Here is a 22,767-nt window from a genome sequence, read left to right as displayed (position 1 = left end):
AAATAAACTTCTACGTTATGCTATGTTATGTTGTAATTAATTACTTGCATTTCATATTCAATGTGTATTTTTTGTATTCTGCAGAGTTCATTTGCATAAGGGTCTCAATATTACTCCCTGCTTCAATAAAGGTTGACTAAATAAAACTACGACGACAGCCATGATGATCACTACATGTATATAACAACTATTACTACTGCTGTGTTGTTACTACCGTTAGACATTGTAATAATACACAGTGATGGGAGCTTACCTTCTCAGGTAGAGGTTGGAGATGCAGCCTTTGAAGGTGTCTTTCCCCAGGAACACAGAGTCTGGGTTTGAACTGAAGGAACCTGAGGTTATCTGCCCTCCCAAATCATCCTCATCTATCCGGAGCTCAATACTGTAGGGCAACACGAGACATGCATTCACATATATGGTACTTACAGTATATGTGTCAGTGGTTACCAATCGGTATAGCGAGTGTGTACTGTACTGTCACAACAATCATATATATAGTAAGTCTCAATCTTCACCAATCCATCATGGAACTGGATAAATGTAACATTTCACTTTTTTCCGAACATGTGGTTTTCATAGACTTCTATCAATCTATCTTGACTGTTTGATGTTCTACCTTTGAGGAGAGACTCTCCTGGTGGCAGTTAGGTAATGCCATTTGCCATCCTGGTACTGCTTGCTTGATTTCAAAGATTTCCAAACTTCGTCTTTGAATGTCAGAACCACGTAGCCGTCGACCAAGGCAAGTTCGATGGCACCAATGCTCTGTCGGAGACCGGGTGGGGATAACAAACAGTCAGTCCACTTACATTTGCTGTATCCTAAAGCTAAACTGTTAAAGCAACTGTTGAAGGAAGGAAGAGGGAGGGAGGGAGGGAGGGAGGGAGAGAAAGAGAGACTCAGAGAGAGAAAAATGGGTGTTGTAGTCTACTAACCGACTCGGTGTTCTGCAGTAGAAGCCCCTCTTTCTCAGAGCTCTTGAATCCCAGTGAGACTGTGATATCATTGGCCAGGCTGAAGCCTTTAAGAGCAGCTGACAGAGAACTGCCCACGTTGAACTCTGCTTTACGAGATGCCTGGAACACAGAGACATTATCATGCTGTTACTAACAGTGGGCTGGAGTCAGTTACAGCATCAAAATACACGGTACTGGCACACAGAAATGGTACTGGCACACAGAAATGGTACTGGCACACAGAAATGGTACTGGCACACAGAAATGGCTTTTTGACAGTATCAGTTATAGTTTCCAGTAAGTAAATATCATAGTGGTATGAATACAAATATAATTCCATGGTATTGATTTTATGTGAGAATTCAATAATTGAAAAAAGGCAGTCTATTTTCAATGACTTATCAATAAACTTAAAAGTAAAATCTATTTATTTCAAAGGTTTTAAAATTGTTTAAAGTTTAAAATCATCTCAACAAATTACAGACAAATTACTTTCAAACTGAATTAGCTACCTTCAATTCAAATTGACCCGAAAACGCTGACTTACTGTGTTGACCACGTTTGAAAACTTTAGTGAAAGGTGAAGACTTACCAGGAGGTCCTTGGGACAGCCCCGGCTGATGCCCACTTTTTCCTGGAAGTTGGGGTACTTGCTGTTGAGCTTGACGTTCTTCATGCAGCCCTTCAGTGGCTGGGAGGTGATGTTGTGTCTGTGAGCGAGAACACACGAAACACCATTTTATTTAGACTCCTCTGGTATGGTGTAGGTTTAGGAAAACAGTGTACTACCAATAACGATTTAAAACTTACTCAACACCCATGTAACATGGGCAGAGTTTGATCATGGAAAATGGAATACCAAACATGGGCCAAACATAATAATAATGTTCCTAGTAAGTGGATGAAAAGCACTCACCTTTCTCTCAGGGCTTGTGGTAGGCCACCGATGTAGTAGTCTGCATAGTCACCAGGGGTGTACTGGACATTAGCCTTGACCACCTCATTTCCTGCTACACGGATCTTCATCTCTTGGCTTCCTTTAGACTCCATGATGATCAACACTTCTGCCGAATCTGCATCCTAAAGAGAAGGAAAAATCAGGGGGAACCATTTAAGCAAAAACAATGCAAATTCTACAATTAACCAAATATCAAAAAGGATCAAACAGACAAATTATTCCACCCATCTAGCATCTAACTGCCTTTACCACTGGGAAGACTTTGGTGGTGCTTCGTGCTGGTTCTCTGAGCAGGTTACTGTGGATGACAACGTAGCCTCTCTCGAACGTCACACTGTAGTAGTTGTACTACGAAAAGAAGAAAACAAGCAACGTTAAACACAGCCAGTGGACAGACTGACAACAGTACAGAATTTCAACAGCTATTCAAGTGTCATCAACTTTACCACACCAAATGTTTCCCAGTAGAACGAATAAGGAGCCTACCTCATTTCCAATGTAGAGGAGAAGCCCATTCTCTGAGCGAGTGGAGATGGTCTGGGTCAGGAGGAGGGTGGACACCATGACACCTTGGGTGGACACCTTGGCATAGCCAGTCCCCTCGAAGTAGTCAAACACCACTGGCTGCATATACCTGGGCACAGGGGGATTCAATCAGAATAGGGTTAAGGTTAGAAGATGTCATAACTACCTGGGGTATGAGGAAAACTATACGTTTTTAGATGCTACACTGGATGTGCACGAGCAGTGTTCTCAGGCGCGAAAATAGAACTGCGGCCTAATTTTACGCTGAGCAGTGTGAGCCTCTCAGGGAGCCGTGCTGCTAAAGCCCAGGTTTCGTTGAAATGAATAGGAGCATGTCACACTGTGAAAAGGTTACACGTCCAGCGTAAATAGTCTAACCACTTCAGACGTTTAGCAGTCAAGTGACTGACAGGTTAGATTGACTGTATAACAAGGACTCTGAGGCATTTTGAATATGGGACCTTTGGTCTTTGTTGTCCTCTGATCCAGAAGCATTATCTCCCGTCAATAACTCATTAGGCTTTCAGTAGCTCTAAACCAACCTCTTGCATGGAGTCTCCAGGTTGATCTTGACAGCCTTCTTAAAGTTGTACAGACTGATGAATCTGTCGTTGAAGGTGGACAGCTCGATGCATCCTTTATAGTTTGGGTAGTTGAGGGAGGCTGGGGGCTATACAAGCAAAGCATATTCAGCTATAATAGACTGATAATGTTTCAATAGTCAGGAATAGTACTGTCACCTAGGAACTGAAATGTTAATTTCCAGTCAATGTTTTGGGTTGCTTACAGTGAAGTTGGAGGGATAGCCCCCGACATAGAAGACCACGTCACTATGGTTCAGGTTTAGAAGGTTCCTGGTCAGCTCTCCCTGCTTACTGCTGGTCTGAGGAGGGTCCGGGTCATTAGATGTGAACAGTTTGGTGAGGATCACCTGTGCGTCTTGGTAAATTCTAAGAGATTGTAAAAAAGGTCAATGTTAGATCAGGGTTACTCACTCAAATAACATTTCCAATTCCTAAGACTTGAGATGGACGAAAGTATGGTTTTACCTGTGCAGGTCCACCTTGTCAAAGAATGCCGGCTCAGCGGGAGACCTAGTGATGTAGTCTGTCTTGATCTCATACTCTTCTCCGCTCAGCTTGTACACACAGAACAGCACATTCTTCCTCAGGGCCATGCCAATGTAGTCTTTAGATGACTGTGGAGAAGAGAGGTGAGGACCATCAGTGGGAGCATTTCCAACCACAAGCAAACTGTCAAATGTGTACGGTGCCATTATTTCAATAGAGAAGTATACAAATGATCCTATATAACAGGATCCAGTGTGGCTCAGTCGGTAGAGCATGGTACTTGCAACACCAGGGTTCCCACGCAGGAGCAGTATGAAAAAGAATGATAAGAGTGTTTGCTAAATGACTCAAATGTATCAGGAGGATGGCGACTGAAGTGCCAGAGAGAGTTTTATGACCATAAAGCAAATTGCCAAATCTATACCATCCAGTTATTTTCACTAGGAGAACAAGGAACTACAAGGGCCAGGTTGTGTCTTGTCTAGGGCAACAAAGCTGCTGGTAATTTACCAAAGTTACCGGAACCTTCAGTAATTTTGGTAATTAACAGAAAATCTATGGCAATCTATCGTAACTTTGGTAATATATACTTGAACAACTTAGAAAAAAGGTATGTGTCCACACTGTCAATGAGTTTCTATTAGATAGACCACATGGTCCAAGAGAGAAAACTCTTCCAACTATTTATTTTTTCACAACTGCCACCAGTTTCAGGACCAAAAATTGACTTCAAATACATATTGACATAGTCAAATAAATCAAAGTAAAAAAAATATATATATATAAATAATATTTCATGCTGAAACACTCATATTAAACACCATTGTTATTCACTAAGTTGATGGTTTATATTTAGGATAATATTTTACAGTATTGTAATTCTATTTTAAAATGATTTTAAATTATTATTTTGTATATTTTCATATGATAATCCCACACAGAGGGCCAGAGATAATTACAGACACCTGTGATAATCTGAAATACCCAAAAGGGCAACTAGATGTCTTGTGATAGATTACATAAAATCCTTGAAAGATACCAACATTTTGGTAGTTTACTTGTAAACTTTGAAGGTTTTAGATAATATACCCTCCTTTTGCAACCCAAGTGCTGTCCAGTCCACTCACGTCTTTGTTGCCGAGGTAGAGTACGAACATGTCTCCCTTATCTGTGGTGGTGCTGTCCTGTCTGCGTCTGCGTGTTCCATCCCCTCTGCCGATGTCGGGGTTCACTGGTCTCTGCAAGGACAGGGACAGGGTAGTGTATGCCTTCAGGTCCTCCATGTCCCTGGGGGGACGCAGCTCCACATGGCCCTCACCACTGAACTTCATAGGGACCACAATCTGGAGAGACAGGGGGAGGAGATGAGGAGAGAGGTTGTACATGGTTAAAGGGATCAGCAGTGTAAAGTTAAATCATTGTTTTCCTTTATGGGAATAACAAATGATGGTACATATTCACCAAAGGCCTCTGTCAAGACCTAGACCTGCAATCCTTTCACCTGTATACTGTATGGCCAATGGAAGGGGAATAGGTAATACACAGTGGGCATATCTGGTGGGGTATAGACCCAGGGTGTGTGTGTGTGGGTGTGTGTGGGTTCTGTTCTTACCCTGTTGGCTGCGTCTCTAGACTGCTCGATCAGCTCCTTGATCCTCTTGATGTTCTCTGAGATGTTGGTGACGGGGGACAGCTGAGAGCTGAGCTCTTCCACCTCTGAGATCTTATCCTGCAGAGACGGGATTGTGTTCAACAGATTCTTCACTGTGGATGGGGAGAGAGGGAAGGGGGAGAGGGAGATACAGAGAGAGAGAGAGAGAGAGTATAGTTAGACCTTTTAACCATTTTACACCTGTACAAAACAGGCACAGAGTGGACAAACATCGCTGTACATACAGTACTGTACATGCATGGTAATATCAGCAAATAAGACAAGTAGTATTAATTCAACCTTTATTTTCCAGGTGAGTCTCATTGGTACAGGATAGAAATCTCTTTTTACAAGGAAGCCCTGTCTACGGGTGTATATTCCCTCCATCCTATGCAGACGTGCGTTAGTGGAGTGATCCCTCACCTGACTTGTTCACATCATCCATGACGCTGCTGAGGTTGGAGTCGGAGGGCATGACGTTGATCTTATCCACTTCCTCTCTGATGGCATTCAGTCTGTCCATGGTGGTGCTAGCCGTATCATTGGCTGACGCTGCCTTGCTCTTCGCCTCGTCCAACATGTCTCCTATGTCATCTGACGGGAGGAGAGAAGAGAGGGAATGAGGGAAGGAGGAGAGAAGAGAGGGAATGAGGGAAGGAAGAGAGAAGAGAGGGAATGAGGGAAGGAAGAGAGGGGTATATTCCTCCATTGATCAGTAATTCTCTATAATTTGAGCTGATCTATCAGACTTCCTCCTACTATCTGAGCCGGTTTACCTCTCACAATGTTGTTCAGCTCTGCCTGAGCGTCCATAAGGTCCTTCTCCAATGCTTTCTTCTTCTTCTCTGCGTCCTTCAGGCGTTTCTCCTGGGCTGTGAGGTGATCAGAGGCCTCTGTGGAGTCAAACCAGAGTTCAGTTCAAAGTCATTTAAACCACATATATTTGGTTGGCTCCCTGCCAACTCTAAAAACTCTATTTGAACTTATAGCAACATACCTTTGAGATCTTGTTCTGCATCCTCTGCATCCCTCAGTAGATCGTTCCCGCTGTCTTTCAGATTCTTAGCTCTCTTTGTCAGGTCCTCTTTCTTCACATCCTATATTGCAAAATAATAACAGAAGTTTAAGAATATTGTTAAAACAGAAGAAAAAGCAAAGCCACATAAAAGTTGAGGTGCTGAGGATTCATTATCTCTGTGATAAGGCTCTAGTGGCTGGACTGTGAACTGACCTTGAGGGCCTTGTCAGCTGCATCCTTGGCCTCCTTGGCTGCCTTCTCTGCAGCGTTGACTGCATCTGTGATGTTCTTGTAGGCCTTAATGGCGTCCATGGCATCACGCACATCAGAGCGGCCACTCGAGTCCCTCACAGCACTGTGACATAGGAAGATAGAAAGAGAGGAAAGGAGGGGAGGTAGAGAGAGAAGGAAGGGAGAAGAGAGGAAATGAGGAGAGAGAGGGGGTAGAGAGAGAATGGTAGAGAGAGAAGGAAGGGAGAAGAGAGGAAATTAGGAGAGAGGGGGTAGAGAGAGAAGGAATGGAGAAGAGCGGAAAGGAGAGAAGGGGTTAGAGAGAGAAGGAAGGGAGAAGAGAGGAAAGGATGAGAGAGAATGGGGTTAGAGAGAGAAGGAAGGGAGAAGAGAGGAAAGGAGAGAGGGGGTTAGAGAGAGAAGGAAGGGAGAAGAGAGGAAAAGATGAGAGAGAATGGGGTTAGAGAGAGAAGGAAGGGAGAAGAGAGGAAAGGATGAGAGAGAAGGGGGGTAGAGAGAGAAGGAATGGAGAAGAGCGGAAAGGAGAGAGGGGGTTAGAGAGAGAAGGAAGGGAGAAGAGAGGAAAGGATGAGAGAGAATGGGGTTAGAGAGAGAAGGAAGGGAGAAGAGAGGAAAGGATGAGAGAGAAGGGGGGTAGAGAGAGAAGGAATGGAGAAGAGCGGAAAGGAGAGAGGGGGGTAGAGAGAGAAGGAAGGGAGAAGAGAGGAAAGGAGGCAGAGCAAGAGTACACAGGTCAACACACGCATATGGATTTTCAACAAAGCAGAACAACAAACATGCAGCCTGTGGGGGATCTATCTGATCGCAGATCTATCTGGCACGACCCACTGAGGATGGAAACCACCCAACATAAACATCCCTGTTACAGAACCACAACGCCTGGCTCCAATAGTAGGTTGTTTACACTGAGCCTCTATTGCTCTCATTAATTGTGCTGAGCTATTATCTGGCATCTTTTGTTCTATCCTGTAAAATTTATATTTTTAACAATATCTGGCGACTTCCATTACCTAAAACACAAAAAGCTTTGAACTTGAGCTATACAACCAGCAGAAACTGCACTGTCCTCATAACCCAGGACCCAATTCCCTATAACTCACTCCTGTAGTTCCTTGGCCAGCTTGGCCAAGTTCTCAGCATGTTTCTCTGCTCGCTCCACAATGTCCTCTTTGGCCGCGGCCTGGGACATAGAGTTGACTTTCTTGGTGAGGGCAGTCCTGGCCCCGTCCAGTTGGGCAGCTAGCTGTTCATACTCCTGGAGAGAGGAGGAAGACGACAGGGTCACAGTGTTTTTACAGTCTTTTATGTCCAACAATCAACATTTCATTAAAGGGGAACCCTGATGTATTGTCATGGCTGGTCTGTGTGCTTACTGTCTTGCTGTCATCCAACATTCTAAGGAGGTCCTTTGTATCCTTCAACTGATCTTCTGCCATGGCTATCTGGTCCTGGACCTTCCTACGCTCTTTCCTCAGATCTTCCATACGTTTCTGAAGAACAAACACGATTCAATTGGTTAAGAGAACATTAAGCCAATGGAAACGTAATTGGGCAAACAATACTGATACCAACCATGAATTAACCATAGCAACGGAGACATGGTTACTGCACACACTAACAGCCTATACATGACTTCATAGTACCATCATGTTAGAAGTCTGGTACTGGGACTTTTATTATTACCAGGATGTCTTCCAGTGCCTCGGTGTTGAGTCCATTCTGAGAGTTGGCTTTCTTGACCATGTCCCCAGCCTGTTTCAGCGCCTCCTCCAGGTCCTTCAATTTAGCTGCATAGTCCTTCAGCAGACCCTTCACCCTCTTGGCTGCTGCCTCATTCTGATCATACTGCTTCGTCACATTGGCCTTGATGTAGTCCAGCACTGGGAGAGAGGAACAGATTCGAATAGAAATAGAAACTGACATTCTCGCCTGAAGTTTTTATTTAAATCTCACCATTTTATTTGGTTGCTGATGGTATCAAACAATGTAGACATCGTTATTGTGACATTAGGCCTCTTATCTGTATCTTAGCTCAACCTAATGTGGTAGTGTTCTCGAACATCAGACGTCGATATTCTAATCTTTTGAAAGAATAGCTTTTAGGGATTTTAAGAGTTTTTGTTATTGAATGAACCAGGAAGAAGTCTTACGTTTCTGGGCCTCATCCCTCTCTATCTCAGCTGCATCTTTTTGTGGGTTGAAGTTCCTCTTCTCCATCTCCTTGACCATGCGTTCCGCCTCAGATAACATCTTAGCCAGGTTCTCACTGGGCACCACACCTCCACTGGAGCCAGACTCTGTCAGCTGCTGTAGCAGGACTACACCCAACACACATTCAGGTTTAGATAAAAGGGAGGGTGGGATGGGGGAGAAAGCAACAGAGAGAGAGAGAGAGAGAGAGGGGGGGGGGGGGGGGAGAGAGAGAGAGAGAGAGAGAGAGAGAGAGAGAGAGAGAGAGAGAGAGAGAGAGAGAGAGAGAGAGAGAGAGAGAGAGAAAGAAAGAAAGAAAGAAAGAAAGAAAGAAAGAAAGAAAGAAAGAAAGAAAGAAAGAAAGGAGAGGGTGAGAGAGAAAACAGAGAAATAAAAGTCACAATAAAACAAAAGAGGATAATATGATAGAGAGACAGACCGAGGTGGACAAAGAGATTGAAAAAGAGAAAAAGCGAGTAAACAGGAATAGTTTTTTTTTTACCCAGGATCTTCTTGAGCAGGTTCTTAGCTTCAGTATCCAGGTCTTTAGCTCTCAGATGAGTCTTACCCACATCCTCCAGGACTCTCTGGGCATCCACAGCCCTGTCATCTGCCTGAATGGACAACAAACAAACAAACAAACAAACACACATTAGCTCTACACAGCCAGCATATACACACCAAAACATATGCACAATTTCCCCCACTCATGACGAACCCTAATAAAAAGACATCAAGAAGTTCCAGTCCAGTACCTTGCCTTTGAGAGCGTTGATATCCTCGTTGACACTGAGAGTGTCCTGCTCTAGTTGGCTAACCGTAGGCTTCTGGCTGTTCACACTGGAACTGAACTTGTTCACCAGAGACTGTGGAGAGAGCACACAGCCTATTGTTCAATGCTTTATTATGACATGAGGGAGGGAGGGAGGGAGGGAGAGGAGAGGAGAGGAGAGGAGAGGAGAGGAGAGGAGAGGAGAGGAGAGGAGAAAGAGCGAGAGAGTCATGTTTACTGTTATTTTCTGATTGACAAAGCAAGTGAAATAACAGACAGAGAGACAGACAGAGAGAGGAGGGAGAGAGCTCCAGTACAGTGGGATCAGGTTGTTGACTCCTCAGGCTGTTTGAGAGGTTGACAGAGTGTCTTGTTTACTCCTGTTAGCTTCATAAATGCTCACATTAACGTATGCTCACATGGAGTGTAGGAGCTGCTGCTACAACAAGTCCTGACCAGACCACTACCACTGCCGTACAGTGTGGTCTCTGACATGTGTTGACCCACAGCTCTGGGACAAACTGACTGACTTTATCCCACATGTAACTCTGTGTTATTGTTTTTTGTCGCACTGCTTTGCTTTATCTTGGCCAGGTTGCAGTTGTAAATGAGAACTTGTTCTCAACTGGCCTACCTGGTTAAATAAAGGGGAAATAAAAAATAAAAATAATTTTAATTTAAAACAATTAGCTGATCAGGAGGATTCTGAAATCTGAAACGCAACCAATAAAATGTCATTTGATAATATGTTTGTGTTTTTGGTTTTAAAGAAGTCCTCATAAGGATAGTCAAACAAACGTGTGTGTGTGTTTCTGGTTTTAAAGAAGTCCTCATAAGGATAGTCAAACAAACGTGTGTGTGTGTTTCTGGTTTTAAAGAAGTCCTCATAAGGATAGTCAAACAAACGTGTGTGTGTGTTTCTGGTTTTAAAGAAGTCCTCATAAGGATAGTCAAACAAACGTGTGTGTGTGTTTCTGGTTTTAAAGAAGTCCTCATAAGGATAGTCAAACAAACGTGTGTGTGTGTTTCTGGTTTTAAAGAAGTCCTCATAAGGATAGTCAAACAAACGTGTGTGTGTGTTTCTGGGTTTAAAGAAGTGTGTGTTTCTGGTTTTAAAGAAGTCCTCATAAGGATAGTCAAACAAACGTGTGTGTGTGTTTCTGGTTTTAAAGAAGTCCTCATAAGGATAGTCAAACAAACGTGTGTGTGTGTTTCTGGTTTTAAAGAAGTCCTCATAAGGATAGTCAAACAAACGTGTGTGTGTGTTTCTGGGTTTAAAGAAGTGTGTGTTTCTGGTTTTAAAGAAGTCCTCATAAGGATAGTCAAACAAGGAAAATTGGGACAAGTGGGGTTACCTTGCCGGTCCCCCACAAGGACAAATGTTATGCGTAAGGGTTAGGTTCAGGGTTAGGTTTACAATTAGGGTTAGAAGGAGGGTTAAGGTTAGGTTACGGGTTAGGGGATATAGGATTTTGAATGGGAATCAATTGTTTGGTCCCCACAAGGATAGTAAAACAAACGTGTGGGTGTGTTGAAATGTGTGTTAGCACACAAGTGCATGTGTGCGTGCATTGAGAAGTAAGTGCACACTGTGTGTGTATATAAATTACTACTCCCTCCCGCTCTGTGGCCTGTGTAGCCAGAGGGCATGGTGGTACACTTCATTACAGTAACAGTACATATAGGCCATTAACGCATTAGTACCTTGGTCTCTGTGATGGCATTTTCCAGCTTCCCGAGTCTGTCCCGGGAGGAGGCGGAGATACTGGCGCTGTCCAGCTGAGTCTTAATTCTCGCCAGCTCCTCATCCAGACGCTGCAGGTCATTTATTAAGGTCTTGGCGCAGTCATCACACTCTGAGAACCACATAGACAAGTGTAATCAGTAGTTGATCATGACGAGGTAGGTGCCCCCATGTCCTGTCCTCTCGTTGAACCCATCAGACGTTACACAACAGACACTAACCGTGGCACTGCTCATCAGTGTTAGTGTCCCCTGGCTCCAAAGTGTTCTTGCACACTGTAGAAAGAGCAGAATTATGCATTCATGATCCAAAAAAAAAGTAACTACAATGCCATTGAATAAATAATAATAATGATGAACTGAGAATAACGCTATACCAATACACTCAATGGTGCGGGTTTTCTGAATATGTCATCATGTCTCAGTCACATCACCACTCACCCCCAGTCCTGGAGTCACAGCTGTTTCCATTGCCGTTACAGTCACAAGGCCTACAGCTTCCTCCAGCTGTCAATGGATCACCATAGTAACCAGGGGCACATCGTTCACACCTGTCTCCTGCGTAGCCTTGTTTACAAACACACTGGAACCCTCCAGCAGCCTCTCTGCAACCCACTGCAAAACTATAGTGGAATGATGAAGAGTACATTTAAACACTTGAATACTGGGCCAACAACAGTAAGTCAGTACACAGGTTTGATTCCACCAAAGAAGCATCTACTATGGTTGAGCGTGCCACTGATTGGTTCTTTGGTGACACTGACCTGTTAGCTGGCACACTGAAGGGGCACGGGCACACCCGGCATGACCCCTGGGCAGCATCTCCATAGTAACCCTCTTTGCAGCGCTCACATCGGTCTCCAGCCGTGTCGTATTGGCAGTTCTGTCCACAGGAATAGTAAAAAACATGGTTAGAGCACTTGAGCATGCCAATAAGAGAATCTAAATAGTAGAGTCTTAAAGTAATAGAGCTGTGATCCATCATAGTGTACACGTTCGTATCTGTTTAGACAGTGAGCAGCACAAGGTAGTGCTCTCTTATTAAATAACCAAGTAACAAAGAGAATCTATAGCCTCACTAATTTAATGAAAGTACCATAATAAAGATCATAGTGAGTCTAAACACTCTTTGTCCTTTTGTGGACAAAACCACACGGCCATACCCCACCACAGGGTTTATCTAACTGTACATTACATAAATCCTATTTTTACCACAAAGGAGGGTGGTTGTTTTTATGAGAGAGGAGGATGATGATAGGGAGATTCCAAACATTTCTGTTCTAATCCATTCACTAAAGTGATTTTGATGGACATTCACTGCAGAGAGAGACCGTGCTCAGCCATGTGCGTCTGTCTGTCCGTAGTGCTCTGGGTTCCTTAGGCCTGGAGAGAGGCACTGCTCTTGAGGGGCTTGTGTAAGATGAGAGGAGATAAGAGAGAAATGGAGGGAGAGAGAGAGAGAGCGAGCGAGCGAGAATGAAATAGATGGTGAGAGAGAAAGAGAGGGAGGGAGGGGAGGGCGAGATAGAGGGAGATACGAGAGAGAGAAAGGGAGAACGAGAGAGAGGAGAATATAGAGTGCTGCATGGGATTTTAGAGATCTAGAGTTTCACCCTCCACTCCACCCTGCCATCCGTGACAGAAGGAGACAGATGAAGGCTCCCCTAGGGGCTAATGTAGACCCATATCACATTTACATGTGATCACATCTACTAACACAGACCCACATCAGTCAATACTTTAATGTGGTTAGCCTGCTATGGTACAGAACAGTATGTGGTAACACCCGGGTAGGGTGGGATGCCCATGGGGGACCCACAGAAATGCCCAGTGGCATGGGTAAGATGTCCAGACTATGACTGATGACTGGACTGTGGCTCACCTTGGAGTCAGATGGGATGACTTAGGTATTGCACCTTCATATGCGGTTATGGTCACTTCACTCTTGAGTGCTGAGTCAGAACCTGTGTGTGTGTGTGTGTGTGTGTACATGTGTGTTCTTACCAGGCACCTCCCAGTCTATTCTCTCTCTCTCTGTGTGTGTGTGTGTGTGTGTGTGTGTGTGTGTGTGTGTGTGTGTGTGTGTGTGTGTGTGTGTGTGTGTGTGTGTGTGTGTGTGTGTGTGTGTGTGTGTGTACATGTGTGTACATGTGTGTTCTTACCAGACACCTCCCAGTCCTCTCGTCACACTCGTTGGCCAGGCCGTTACAGGAGCAGGGCACACAGAGACCCAGGTATGGTCCACTGCCGTCTCTATAGTAACCAGTGGCACAGTTCTGGAACAGAGAAACACAAACATCAGACAAGAATACAGACACATCAAATACATTCAGTAGATACAGCAATACTTCATGGAAAGTCAGAGCTTTAAAAGTGATGTCTAGCTCAATGGGACTCAATGGATGAATAACAAAAAATATGAAAGAGCCACACAAGTTCTATCACAAACAGAACACAATACTAAATACACGTTTCAAAACAACACACTTAATTCCCACACAGAAGAACATTTTACCATTCAAAGTGGCAATGTTTGAGTAGATAAAGGCTGTCTGAGTTTACCTCAGCTAATCTGCCTAGCAACAGAGAATGACTGATCTCACAAATGTTCCAAACTGTTCGCAGGTGGGGTGTGTCACCAGCACCACGCTGAATACAAGACATCACACCACGCACCACTGCCAAACATACCCTTTGCTCTGTAAGATTACAGTCTGGAAGTCAACTGATGTCCTACAGGTCTAACTCATGCACAGAGCGGCCACACATACATTACAGACAGTACATCCGTTTGTAAGCCAGCAGACTTCACCACTGCTTGACTTCCATGGGTTTACCTGGATCTGAGAACTGGAACCTTGGTCGTCAAAATACGGATACTGAACAGTCTGTCCTCTGTCATTCACAGAAGGGTACTGAACAGTCTGTCCTCTGTCATTCACAGAAGGGTACTGGACTCGTTGGGTCCCCTGATCATTCACAGAAGGGTAGTGGACTCTTTGGGTCCCCTGATCATTCACAGAAGGGTACTGGACTCGTTGGGTCCCCTGATCATTCACAGAAGGGTACTGGACTCGTTGGGTCCCCTGATCATTCACAGAAGGGTAATGTACTCTTTGTCCTCCCTGGTCATGTATGAAAGGATAATCTATTCTCTGTGCCTCTCGGTCATGCTGTCTGGGATAGCGGTTCCTCTCTCCCCTGGAATATGGTCTGTGTCCTGCGCTGCATAGTCCCAGTAAGGTTCCCCATAGCAGGACCTGTAGTAGCACGTCTCTCCCTCTCTGGTGTCTGTGTGCACTCGTGCCTGACATCACTCCCGTTTACTCTGAAATAACTCCCTGCCTCTGCCTCTTAAACACTCACAGACTCACACGTAGAGGACACGCCCCATCACTCATGTACAGCACCTGAGTCAGTGCCGCAGTCAGAGCAATGTAGCAGCATGCACACCCACACACACACACTGACATACGTGCACATCACACACACATTTATTCTCATAACTATTTTCAAAAATACAACTTCGCTTACACTAACAAACAGTCTAAAGGAAAATCCTAATGTTGCTCGGGTGTGGTTCCACCTGGGAGACTGAATGAGTGTGTTTTGGATCGTGTGTGTTAATGTGTGTCCATAGGGTATCTTTGTGAGTATGCCAGTGTGATTGTGTGGTTCTGTGAATAATACTCATAGACCTCCAGACAGTACAGAAGATCACTCACACCTAGAATACACACACACACATTGTGTCTGTCTGGTTGAGGGTGGTGAGTAACACCGTCCCAGGTTGCCAGATACCACACAGGCTGTGTGTCAGCGTGCCTCTCCTTTTTATTACTGCCGTCGGCTATATATTATCCATTTCCTCTGAACACACCTGATTACAGGACGTTGATATCACACACACACACACACACACACACACACACACACAGAATAACACTGCTTAGAGCACAACCACAAAATGGGGAAAAACAACTCAATCAAGTCAAATGAAAATCCATTGTAAAGTCATCAGGACACTGTTGCCAGGGTAACAAGACCACATCTTCACTGTCAGCCGCCCATCCCTAGGGGTTACACACCAAAAATGGTTTCATCTACATTCAATTTAATATGTGGATTTTCAGGGGGAAAATGCTTACAGAGACCCACCCATGCACTAAACACCCCAAGGGGAAGAATTCTGTTGAAACTTGATGACCATCGTACTGTAAATGTTTTTTTATTGTATTTTATTTTAACTGCTGTTACCATGCCACAGTGGAGCACTTTACAGCAGTAATTGAATGTCTAATATTATGTCATGGTGATTGTACATCTTCTCCCTCTGCCTGGGGCTACTGGGCTTGGCTGATGAACTCAGACACACACAGACACACAGGGTTTTTTTCCAGGACATTCCACACAGGGTTGTTTAAACCGTCGTCTCTATGATGGGCTGAAGGGTTTTTCCTCTGCCTGCCAGTGACCTCACTCACCCCGGGCGTTTGGGCGTGTTACAACTCTTCTCTTTTCTAAAATGACTAGACCTATCAGTCGTCACCTCTCTCTCTCTCAGCCCCTCCTGTATTCTTTCTCTCTCTACTACCTTCTCCTAATCCTTTTCGCTCTCCCACTGTCTTTCCCACCTCTCCTTCCCAATCCCAAACTGACCTTTAGCCCAAGCTCCCAGCCCTGCTCGTTGTGCACCTGAGAGCTAAAAGTCCATCTTGCCTTGGATATACTACCATTTCCAAAATAAGACTCCAAGGCACCCCAGAAGTACTCTTCAAATCTTTAACCATATTGCTTATGCCTGTATGACCCCTGTATGTCAATATGAAACACCTAGGGGACTAGGAGTGAACAAGATCATTACGGCCCGAGTCAAACCTGGCAGGAGTCTCCTCTGTAGAGAGGGGAACAGGCACACTGCTCCACGGTGCTGGCAGGGCCACCGGACCCCGTGTCTGTAGCCTCCTCCAGGCCTACCTCCCCCAGACTGAGTCTCTGGCTCTGGGTGAAGTAAAGAGCCCGCACCCTCAGTGCCACCAGCCCAGCCAGGACCACCATCAGATCCTCCCTGGACACAGGCCGGTTGGTGCCGGCGTGACGCCAGTTCCCCTGCACATAACACACAGATAGGTATTAGTGAGGGAGTGTACACTTTGAAGTGCTTTAAAGGTGTTGTTCACAACAGATAGAATGGAATAAGGACTCAGTTTGACCACGTTTTAGGTAGGAAAAAATGTTTTCTATACCTCCACTAGCTGGACTCTGCCCTGGTGGAGTCTGTCTGGTTCGGGGGTCTTTGGGGCCATGTGGACCAGGGCCATCTCCTTGCCCTGAGGACATCACAGAGAAACAACACTGGGTTACTCACAACAGGAAGTGAGTTATACACGACTTATACACCAATAAGAGAGATGTCATAATTAGCCGTGAGTGATGATATGTCATACTGTACGTACACTGAGCAAGACATCAGGTCTGCGGTCCAGCAAAGACATCCCCTCACTAGGAATCCCAAATGACTTGGCCTGGTAGGTCAGGTAGCCCCCATAGGAAGACACCTGAAACAGGAGCAGAGCATACCGTCAGAGTCACTGGGACTGGGTCTAAACTATAGAAATAGAATGAATAGAACATTCATGAATGACTTAGCAATCATTCTAATTCTATGGTCTGAATCAGTGCAGAACTGGGGGGTATATTACAAAGCAGGAACAAGGAGTTTTTTTATTTATTTTTTATTTATTTAACCTTTATTTAACTAGGCTAGTCAGTTAAGAACAAATTCTTATTTACAATGACGGTCTACCCCGCCAAAACCCTAACCCAGACGATGCTGGGCGAATTGTGTGCTGCTCTATGGGACTCCCAATCACGGCCGGTTGTGATACAGCCTGGAATTGAACTAGGGTCTGTAGTGACGCCTCTAGCACTGAGATGCAGTCCCTTAGACCGCTGCTCTACTCGGGATGCTGGCCTTCTAGGCAGAGTTGCAAAGAAAAAGCCTTATCTTAGACTGGCCAATAAAAATAAAAGATTAAGATGGGCAAAATAACAGACACTGGACAGAGGAACTCTGCCTAGAAGGCCAGCATCCCGGAGTCGCCTCTTCACTGTTGACGTTGAGACTGGTGTTTTGCGGGTACTGTTTAATGAAGCTGCCAGTTGAGGACGTGTGAGGCTTCTGTTTCTCAAACTAGACACAAATGTATTTGTACTCTTGCTCAGTTGTGCACCGGGGCCTCCCACTCATCTTTCTATTCTGGTTAGGGCCCGTTTGCACAGTTCTGTGAAGGGAGTAGTACACAGCGTTGTACAAGATCTTCAGTTTCTTGGCAATTTCTCGCATGGAATAGCCTTCATTTCTCAGAACAAGAATACATAGACGAGGTTCAGAAGAAAGTTCTTTGTTTTGGGCCATTTTAAGCCTGAAATTAAACCCACAAATGCTGATGCTCTAGATACTCAACTAGTCTAAAAAAAAAGGCCAGTTGTATAGCTTCTTTAATCAGAACAACATGTGCTAACCTAATTGCAAAAATTGTTTTATAATGATCAATTAGCCTTTTAAAATGATAAACTTGGATTAGCTAACACAACGTGCCATTGGAATACAGGAGTGATGTTTGCTGAAAATGTGCCTCTGTACACTTATGGAGATATTCCATAAAAAAATCTGCCGTTTCTAGCTATAATAGTCATTTCCAAAATGAACAATGTCTACACTGTATTTCTGATCAATTTGATGTTATTTTAATGGATTAAAAAAAGTGCTTTTATTTTTATTTTTAAAAAAAGGACATTTCTAAGTGACCCCAAACTTATGAATGGTAGGGTATATATGGTATATTTAAGACAAGCTTGAAATGGGCATGGTCTAATTGACTCAGCAACCAAGAACACACATCCAAGTTGAGTTATTTCTGGTTGTTTATTGAAGTTAGCTGGATAACGCATAGATCCTACTTTGTAGTATACCCCCCAGGTCAAAGCACTATTGGTTAGGCTCTATGGCAGCTGCTAAGACTGACTCCTCGTATACTTTTCCTGTTGACACTGAATTCACCACTAAATAACAATTTATCAAATGTTCAAATGTTAAAGCTAGAGTCCTTAATTAAATTAATTAAAAGAATAAAGTGATCGCCCCGCCTCTGTTTTGGTAAAAAAAAAAGATGAGGGATGGGCCTGGAGAAATGTAACCACTCTCAAATTCACAGGCAGAGCTATGGATGCAAGGACTGACCATCCATGATATCAAAATTATAGTTTTAACGCTAGATAGTGTTTGTTTACATTTACATTGTTTACAAACATTGGAGCAAACCAAGCTTACATTTTGGGTTCTGTCAGTGTATGACAGTTGAACTAACCTCATGAGCCCAAAAATGGATGTAGTAACTAAGGATTCTAGCTTAAAATGCTCAAGTCTAATATAAAAAGACCTTCCAAATGTTACTGAAACATATCCTCTTTATTAAACTGAACTATTCTATAAACAGTACATGTGCTCCTCCTGAGTCCCACTCGCTCCACTCACCCTGTCTCCCAGGTAGGATGGAGGCGCCACCCAGTGGAGGAGCTGAGTAGTTCCAGGCAGCTCCTGTATGTCTGCTACCACTGTGTTACTGGATGGGTTGAGAACTGATGTCACCTCCTCCTGGTCAGCTCTCTCCAGACGCCAGCCACGCATGTCCACAAACTAGTGGAAGCGGATGGAAAGAGAATTGTACTATATATTATAGGTCTGTGATTAGGTGAAATACCATTATAGGAATAGAATAGCATGCTGTGGTATGCAATGGAGCGCAATGGGTTTATGTTCCGCAGGTGTAGCAAAGCTGTGGGTATATCCGGTCTATGGAATTTGGGTTGATGCAACACTGGTTATGTTTGTTGGATCATGTGTCTGAACAAGTACATAATAATAATAACACGCCATTTTAGATTTCTATAGACCAGAAACCCAATAATGTATCAATGAAAACACCTTAAAATCTTCACACACACATATACAAACACACAACCATACAAATGCATGCACACACACACACACACACACACACACACACACACACACACACACACACACACACACACACACACACACACACACACACGCACCTTCCCCCTGCGTTTGCGGGTGCTCTGACACTGGCTGTTGGCTCCAAAGCAGAAGCAGCTGATGCAGCCCCTGGGGTGGGAGGGGTCAAAGTGGAAGGACCCGTCTCTACAGGCATCACAGAGGGCTCCCTGGACGTTTCTCTACAACAACAGAAAAAACATGTTAAACTGCGAAAGCCAGTGGTCAAAATATTGTTATGGCGTAGGTAAACACTTAAGGGAATTATATGGCAGTGTACAGAGTCTTCCTATTTGTAAATGTACACATACAGTACTGTAGATAATCATTCTTCCTTTTACAAGTAGTATATTTATCGTGTATAGTCAGTCACCTTGCAGAGGCACTGCCCTGTGTCAGGGTGGCAGACGTCTGTTGTGACTCCTCCCTTGTTACAGCTACATGGGAGACACTCAGGGAACCTGTAGAAACCTGCAGCGCACCGGTCACACTGGCGCCCCCCGATCCTGGGCTTACATCTACAGGCACGCACGCGCACGTACGCACACACACACACACACACACACACACACACACACACACACACACACACACAAAGCATGTCAGAACAGGGTCAAATTTAAAGAGCTATGGTCACACTTACATTTTATTTGGAGGGAATAGGCATATACGAATAAACACACAATAATCTAACAATAATTCACAATCACCACATATGATACACACTGGCATTAGTGACACATACTGTATGATGTATGTCAGATCAGACAGAAGGCCACTCACATGCATTGTCCGGTATCACGGTCACAGTCTCTCCCTGCGTTGGGCCTGACTCCGCTGGGGGAGCAGTCACAGCCCTCACAGCCCACTAGAGGGTGGTAGCTAAATGTCTGGCTCTCACACACATCACAGGCTGGCTTCACTGTCTGGGGCGGGCAGATACACTGGCCTGTCACCTCATGGCACAGCCGCTGGCCACACTCACAGGCTGAAGGGGAACAAAGGATATAGACAGGTTAGGGTAGGACACTGTGTGTGTGTGTGTGTGTGTGTGTGTGTGTGTGTGTGTGTGTGTGTGTGTGTGTGTGTGTGTGTGTGTGTGTGTGTGTGTGTGCGTGTGTGAGAGAGAGACATTTTAGTAAGTCAAATCCACTCACGTTTGCAGTAGGGGAAGCCGTAGTATCCTGTGGCGCATCGTGTACACTGTCGACCGATGACATGGGGCCGACAGGGACACTGGCCCCCTACAGGGTTACAGGTGGGCCCCGTGGCTCCTGACTTATCACAGTAGCAAGGCAGGGCCCCATCACTGTAGGCTGCTACCAGGGAGCGTGTTGAGACTTGGCAGAACTGGGAGGAGGTTCTAGGGCTGTGGGAAGTTGGATCAGGACGAGAACATTCAGGTCAGGGGTCAATCAAAAAAAGTAATTCTGAAATTCTCCAGTTACAGTTTTTACATCCACACATTTAAAGGTAGACAAAGCAAAATGACATTTCCAAGAGGAGCACCCCAGATATTGAGATGAACGAGACACAAGACTTCGCTCTCACACAGTCACACACAGTATCTGCGCATGTGCACGGGTTCGCCTCACGCTGTTCAGAGCAAAGTAGCCAGGGCACCAAACAGTGGTGTTGTTGCGAAAATGTACCCACTATGATGTTTACTTTCTGCAAATACGTCAAATCGCTGAGTCTATCTTTACAAATTATTTAATCATTTAAAAAAAACTTTTACCCCTTTTTCTCCACAATTTTGTGGTATCCAATTGGTAGTTACAGACTTGTCTCATCGCTGCAACTCCGTACGGACTCGGGATGTGTCGGAGGAAACACCGTACACCTGGCGACCATGTCAGCATGCACTGCGCCCGGCCCGCCACAGGAGTCGCTAGAGCACGATGGGACAAGGACATCCCTGCCAGCCAAACCCTCCCCTAACCCGGGTGACGTTGGACCAATTGTGCGTTGCCCCATGGGTCTCCCGGTCGAGGCCGGCAGCGACAGAGCCTGGACTCGAACCAGGATCTCGAGTGGCACAGCTAGAAACTGCGATGCAGGCTGAGTCTACCTTTACCTTTAACATGCATTGTAAAAGCTTGTAAATTATTGGAAAATTCACCACTGATCAACTACTAGAGGGCTTTATTTAGAATAACATCCAAGGACGGTATTGTGGATGGGATTCCCTAGGAAGGATATTCTGGTAATATATTAGTGTAGGAAGCAAATACCTCAAATATACTTAAGTTTCAAATAAACATCAAATGATCCTACAATATCAATCATACTCATTCATCTAATCTTCAAATCACTCAGCAAAGCAGTTGAACCCATTCCACAAGGCAGGTTGTTTTGCTAGGGCTAAGTCTTGAGAGCACGGTCAGTGAACTGAATACTTACTCTATATAAAAGCCTTGACCTTCACACTGTCTGGTGAAATCAGATGACTTATCCAGTGGCTTCTCTTTCAGTAGATCAGGGGTGTAGCTATCATCAGGAACCACCAAGATATAATCCTGAAGAAAAGGAACAAAACATAACAAATCTTGTCAAAACCAAACGATGCTGTAGGCTTGTCTCTCTGAAACACTTCCACTTTGATACTTATCATAGCTTAAGAAACGGTTTTATCTGACAGACTTCAAATTGAAAAAAGGTTTAAAAACAAACAAAAGACTGGGCATTTCAGTGATACGTTGAGCTGTTTTGTTGTTGTTGGTCTGCAGTGGCATACCACGTGGGGTATGCTGCATTATAAACTGGGTGGTTCGAGCCCTGAATGCTGATTGGCTGACAGACGTGGTACTGTATATTCGACTGTATACCACAGGTATGACAAAATATTTATTTTTACTGCTCTAATTACATTGGTAACCAGTTTATAATAGCAATAAGGCACCTCAGGGGTTTGTGGTATATGACCAATATAGCACGGCTAAGGGCTGTATCCAGGCACTCCTTATTACTTAATTAAACACCCTACAACAGGGGTCAGCAACAGGAGGCCCGTAGCCCAAATAGGCACACAAGTGATATGTAATACTAATAAATATTTTGTTTTGGGTGAAAAAAAAGACTCAAATCACCAGTAATCCAGATAAAAATGTGTTTCATTTAGGAAATCTGTCCCCAAGTATTCCCACAAATAAAAAAAATAGACATAGGGTATGTAATCTTGTCTCTATGTAATTTTCTTTCTCTTTTTGGGCTTAAATTTGGTAAATTTGCAGTGTACAAATGATTATAATTGTGTTCCAGACCCCCAACCATCTACTCCGACCCAAAAAATTGGCCCGCATCTAAATCTAGTTGCCTACCCCTGCTCTACAGCAAATACAAACGTAGCTGTGTGTTTCACTTTGTTACAAGGTTGGAAAGCTCTAACAGTGTGCAGTGGAGTGTTGCCAGGTAGAATACAGTACCGCATTGTTGTTGTTTGGGACATGATATAACACAGAGGAGAGAGTCTCACAGTGCCAACCTTGTAAACCTCTAATACAGCATACTAAAGGCCGAGATTCTTGGCTCCTAAATTACACTACAGGC

General features: G+C 44.4%; 1 protein-coding gene across 10 annotated transcripts in view; it reads right to left on the bottom strand.

Moving 5' to 3' along the window:
• Window positions 1–22,767, bottom strand: part of LOC110530407 (laminin subunit alpha-3) — a 119,336-nt gene that overhangs the window by 6,650 nt on the left and 89,919 nt on the right. For 9 of the 10 annotated variants that reach the window (XM_036986044.2, XM_036986047.2, XM_090182407.1 and 6 more), the window contains 36 exons: window positions 21,622–21,737; window positions 20,376–20,587; window positions 20,002–20,206; window positions 19,592–19,736; window positions 19,260–19,400; window positions 18,676–18,837; window positions 16,595–16,696; window positions 16,385–16,468; window positions 16,017–16,247; window positions 13,301–13,414; window positions 11,903–12,021; window positions 11,580–11,761; window positions 11,361–11,414; window positions 11,100–11,251; window positions 9,379–9,489; window positions 9,126–9,237; window positions 8,584–8,751; window positions 8,117–8,313; window positions 7,807–7,923; window positions 7,534–7,688; window positions 6,395–6,536; window positions 6,161–6,260; window positions 5,940–6,056; window positions 5,587–5,757; window positions 5,125–5,276; window positions 4,640–4,855; window positions 3,492–3,640; window positions 3,230–3,392; window positions 2,985–3,112; window positions 2,404–2,551; window positions 2,167–2,265; window positions 1,876–2,039; window positions 1,552–1,669; window positions 939–1,079; window positions 620–768; window positions 254–385 (listed from right to left, as the gene is read on the bottom strand). In XM_036986044.2, coding sequence (XP_036841939.2) covers window positions 254–385; window positions 620–768; window positions 939–1,079; window positions 1,552–1,669; window positions 1,876–2,039; window positions 2,167–2,265; window positions 2,404–2,551; window positions 2,985–3,112; window positions 3,230–3,392; window positions 3,492–3,640; window positions 4,640–4,855; window positions 5,125–5,276; window positions 5,587–5,757; window positions 5,940–6,056; window positions 6,161–6,260; window positions 6,395–6,536; window positions 7,534–7,688; window positions 7,807–7,923; window positions 8,117–8,313; window positions 8,584–8,751; window positions 9,126–9,237; window positions 9,379–9,489; window positions 11,100–11,251; window positions 11,361–11,414; window positions 11,580–11,761; window positions 11,903–12,021; window positions 13,301–13,414; window positions 16,017–16,247; window positions 16,385–16,468; window positions 16,595–16,696; window positions 18,676–18,837; window positions 19,260–19,400; window positions 19,592–19,736; window positions 20,002–20,206; window positions 20,376–20,587; window positions 21,622–21,737 — 5,168 coding nt within the window. Of the gene's footprint in view, window positions 1–253; window positions 386–619; window positions 769–938; window positions 1,080–1,551; window positions 1,670–1,875; window positions 2,040–2,166; window positions 2,266–2,403; window positions 2,552–2,984; window positions 3,113–3,229; window positions 3,393–3,491; window positions 3,641–4,639; window positions 4,856–5,124; window positions 5,277–5,586; window positions 5,758–5,939; window positions 6,057–6,160; window positions 6,261–6,394; window positions 6,537–7,533; window positions 7,689–7,806; window positions 7,924–8,116; window positions 8,314–8,583; window positions 8,752–9,125; window positions 9,238–9,378; window positions 9,490–11,099; window positions 11,252–11,360; window positions 11,415–11,579; window positions 11,762–11,902; window positions 12,022–13,300; window positions 13,415–13,975; window positions 15,937–16,016; window positions 16,248–16,384; window positions 16,469–16,594; window positions 16,697–18,675; window positions 18,838–19,259; window positions 19,401–19,591; window positions 19,737–20,001; window positions 20,207–20,375; window positions 20,588–21,621; window positions 21,738–22,767 lie in introns of those variants that run through there. The other variant, XM_090182411.1, reaches the window with a different exon arrangement.

This window comes from Oncorhynchus mykiss, chromosome 8 (genome assembly GCF_057628025.1).
Source record: "Oncorhynchus mykiss isolate SJ-2025 chromosome 8, ASM5762802v1, whole genome shotgun sequence".
NCBI classification, from domain to species: Eukaryota; Metazoa; Chordata; class Actinopteri; order Salmoniformes; family Salmonidae; genus Oncorhynchus; species Oncorhynchus mykiss.
This window is presented reverse-complemented; position numbering and strand designations above follow the sequence as displayed.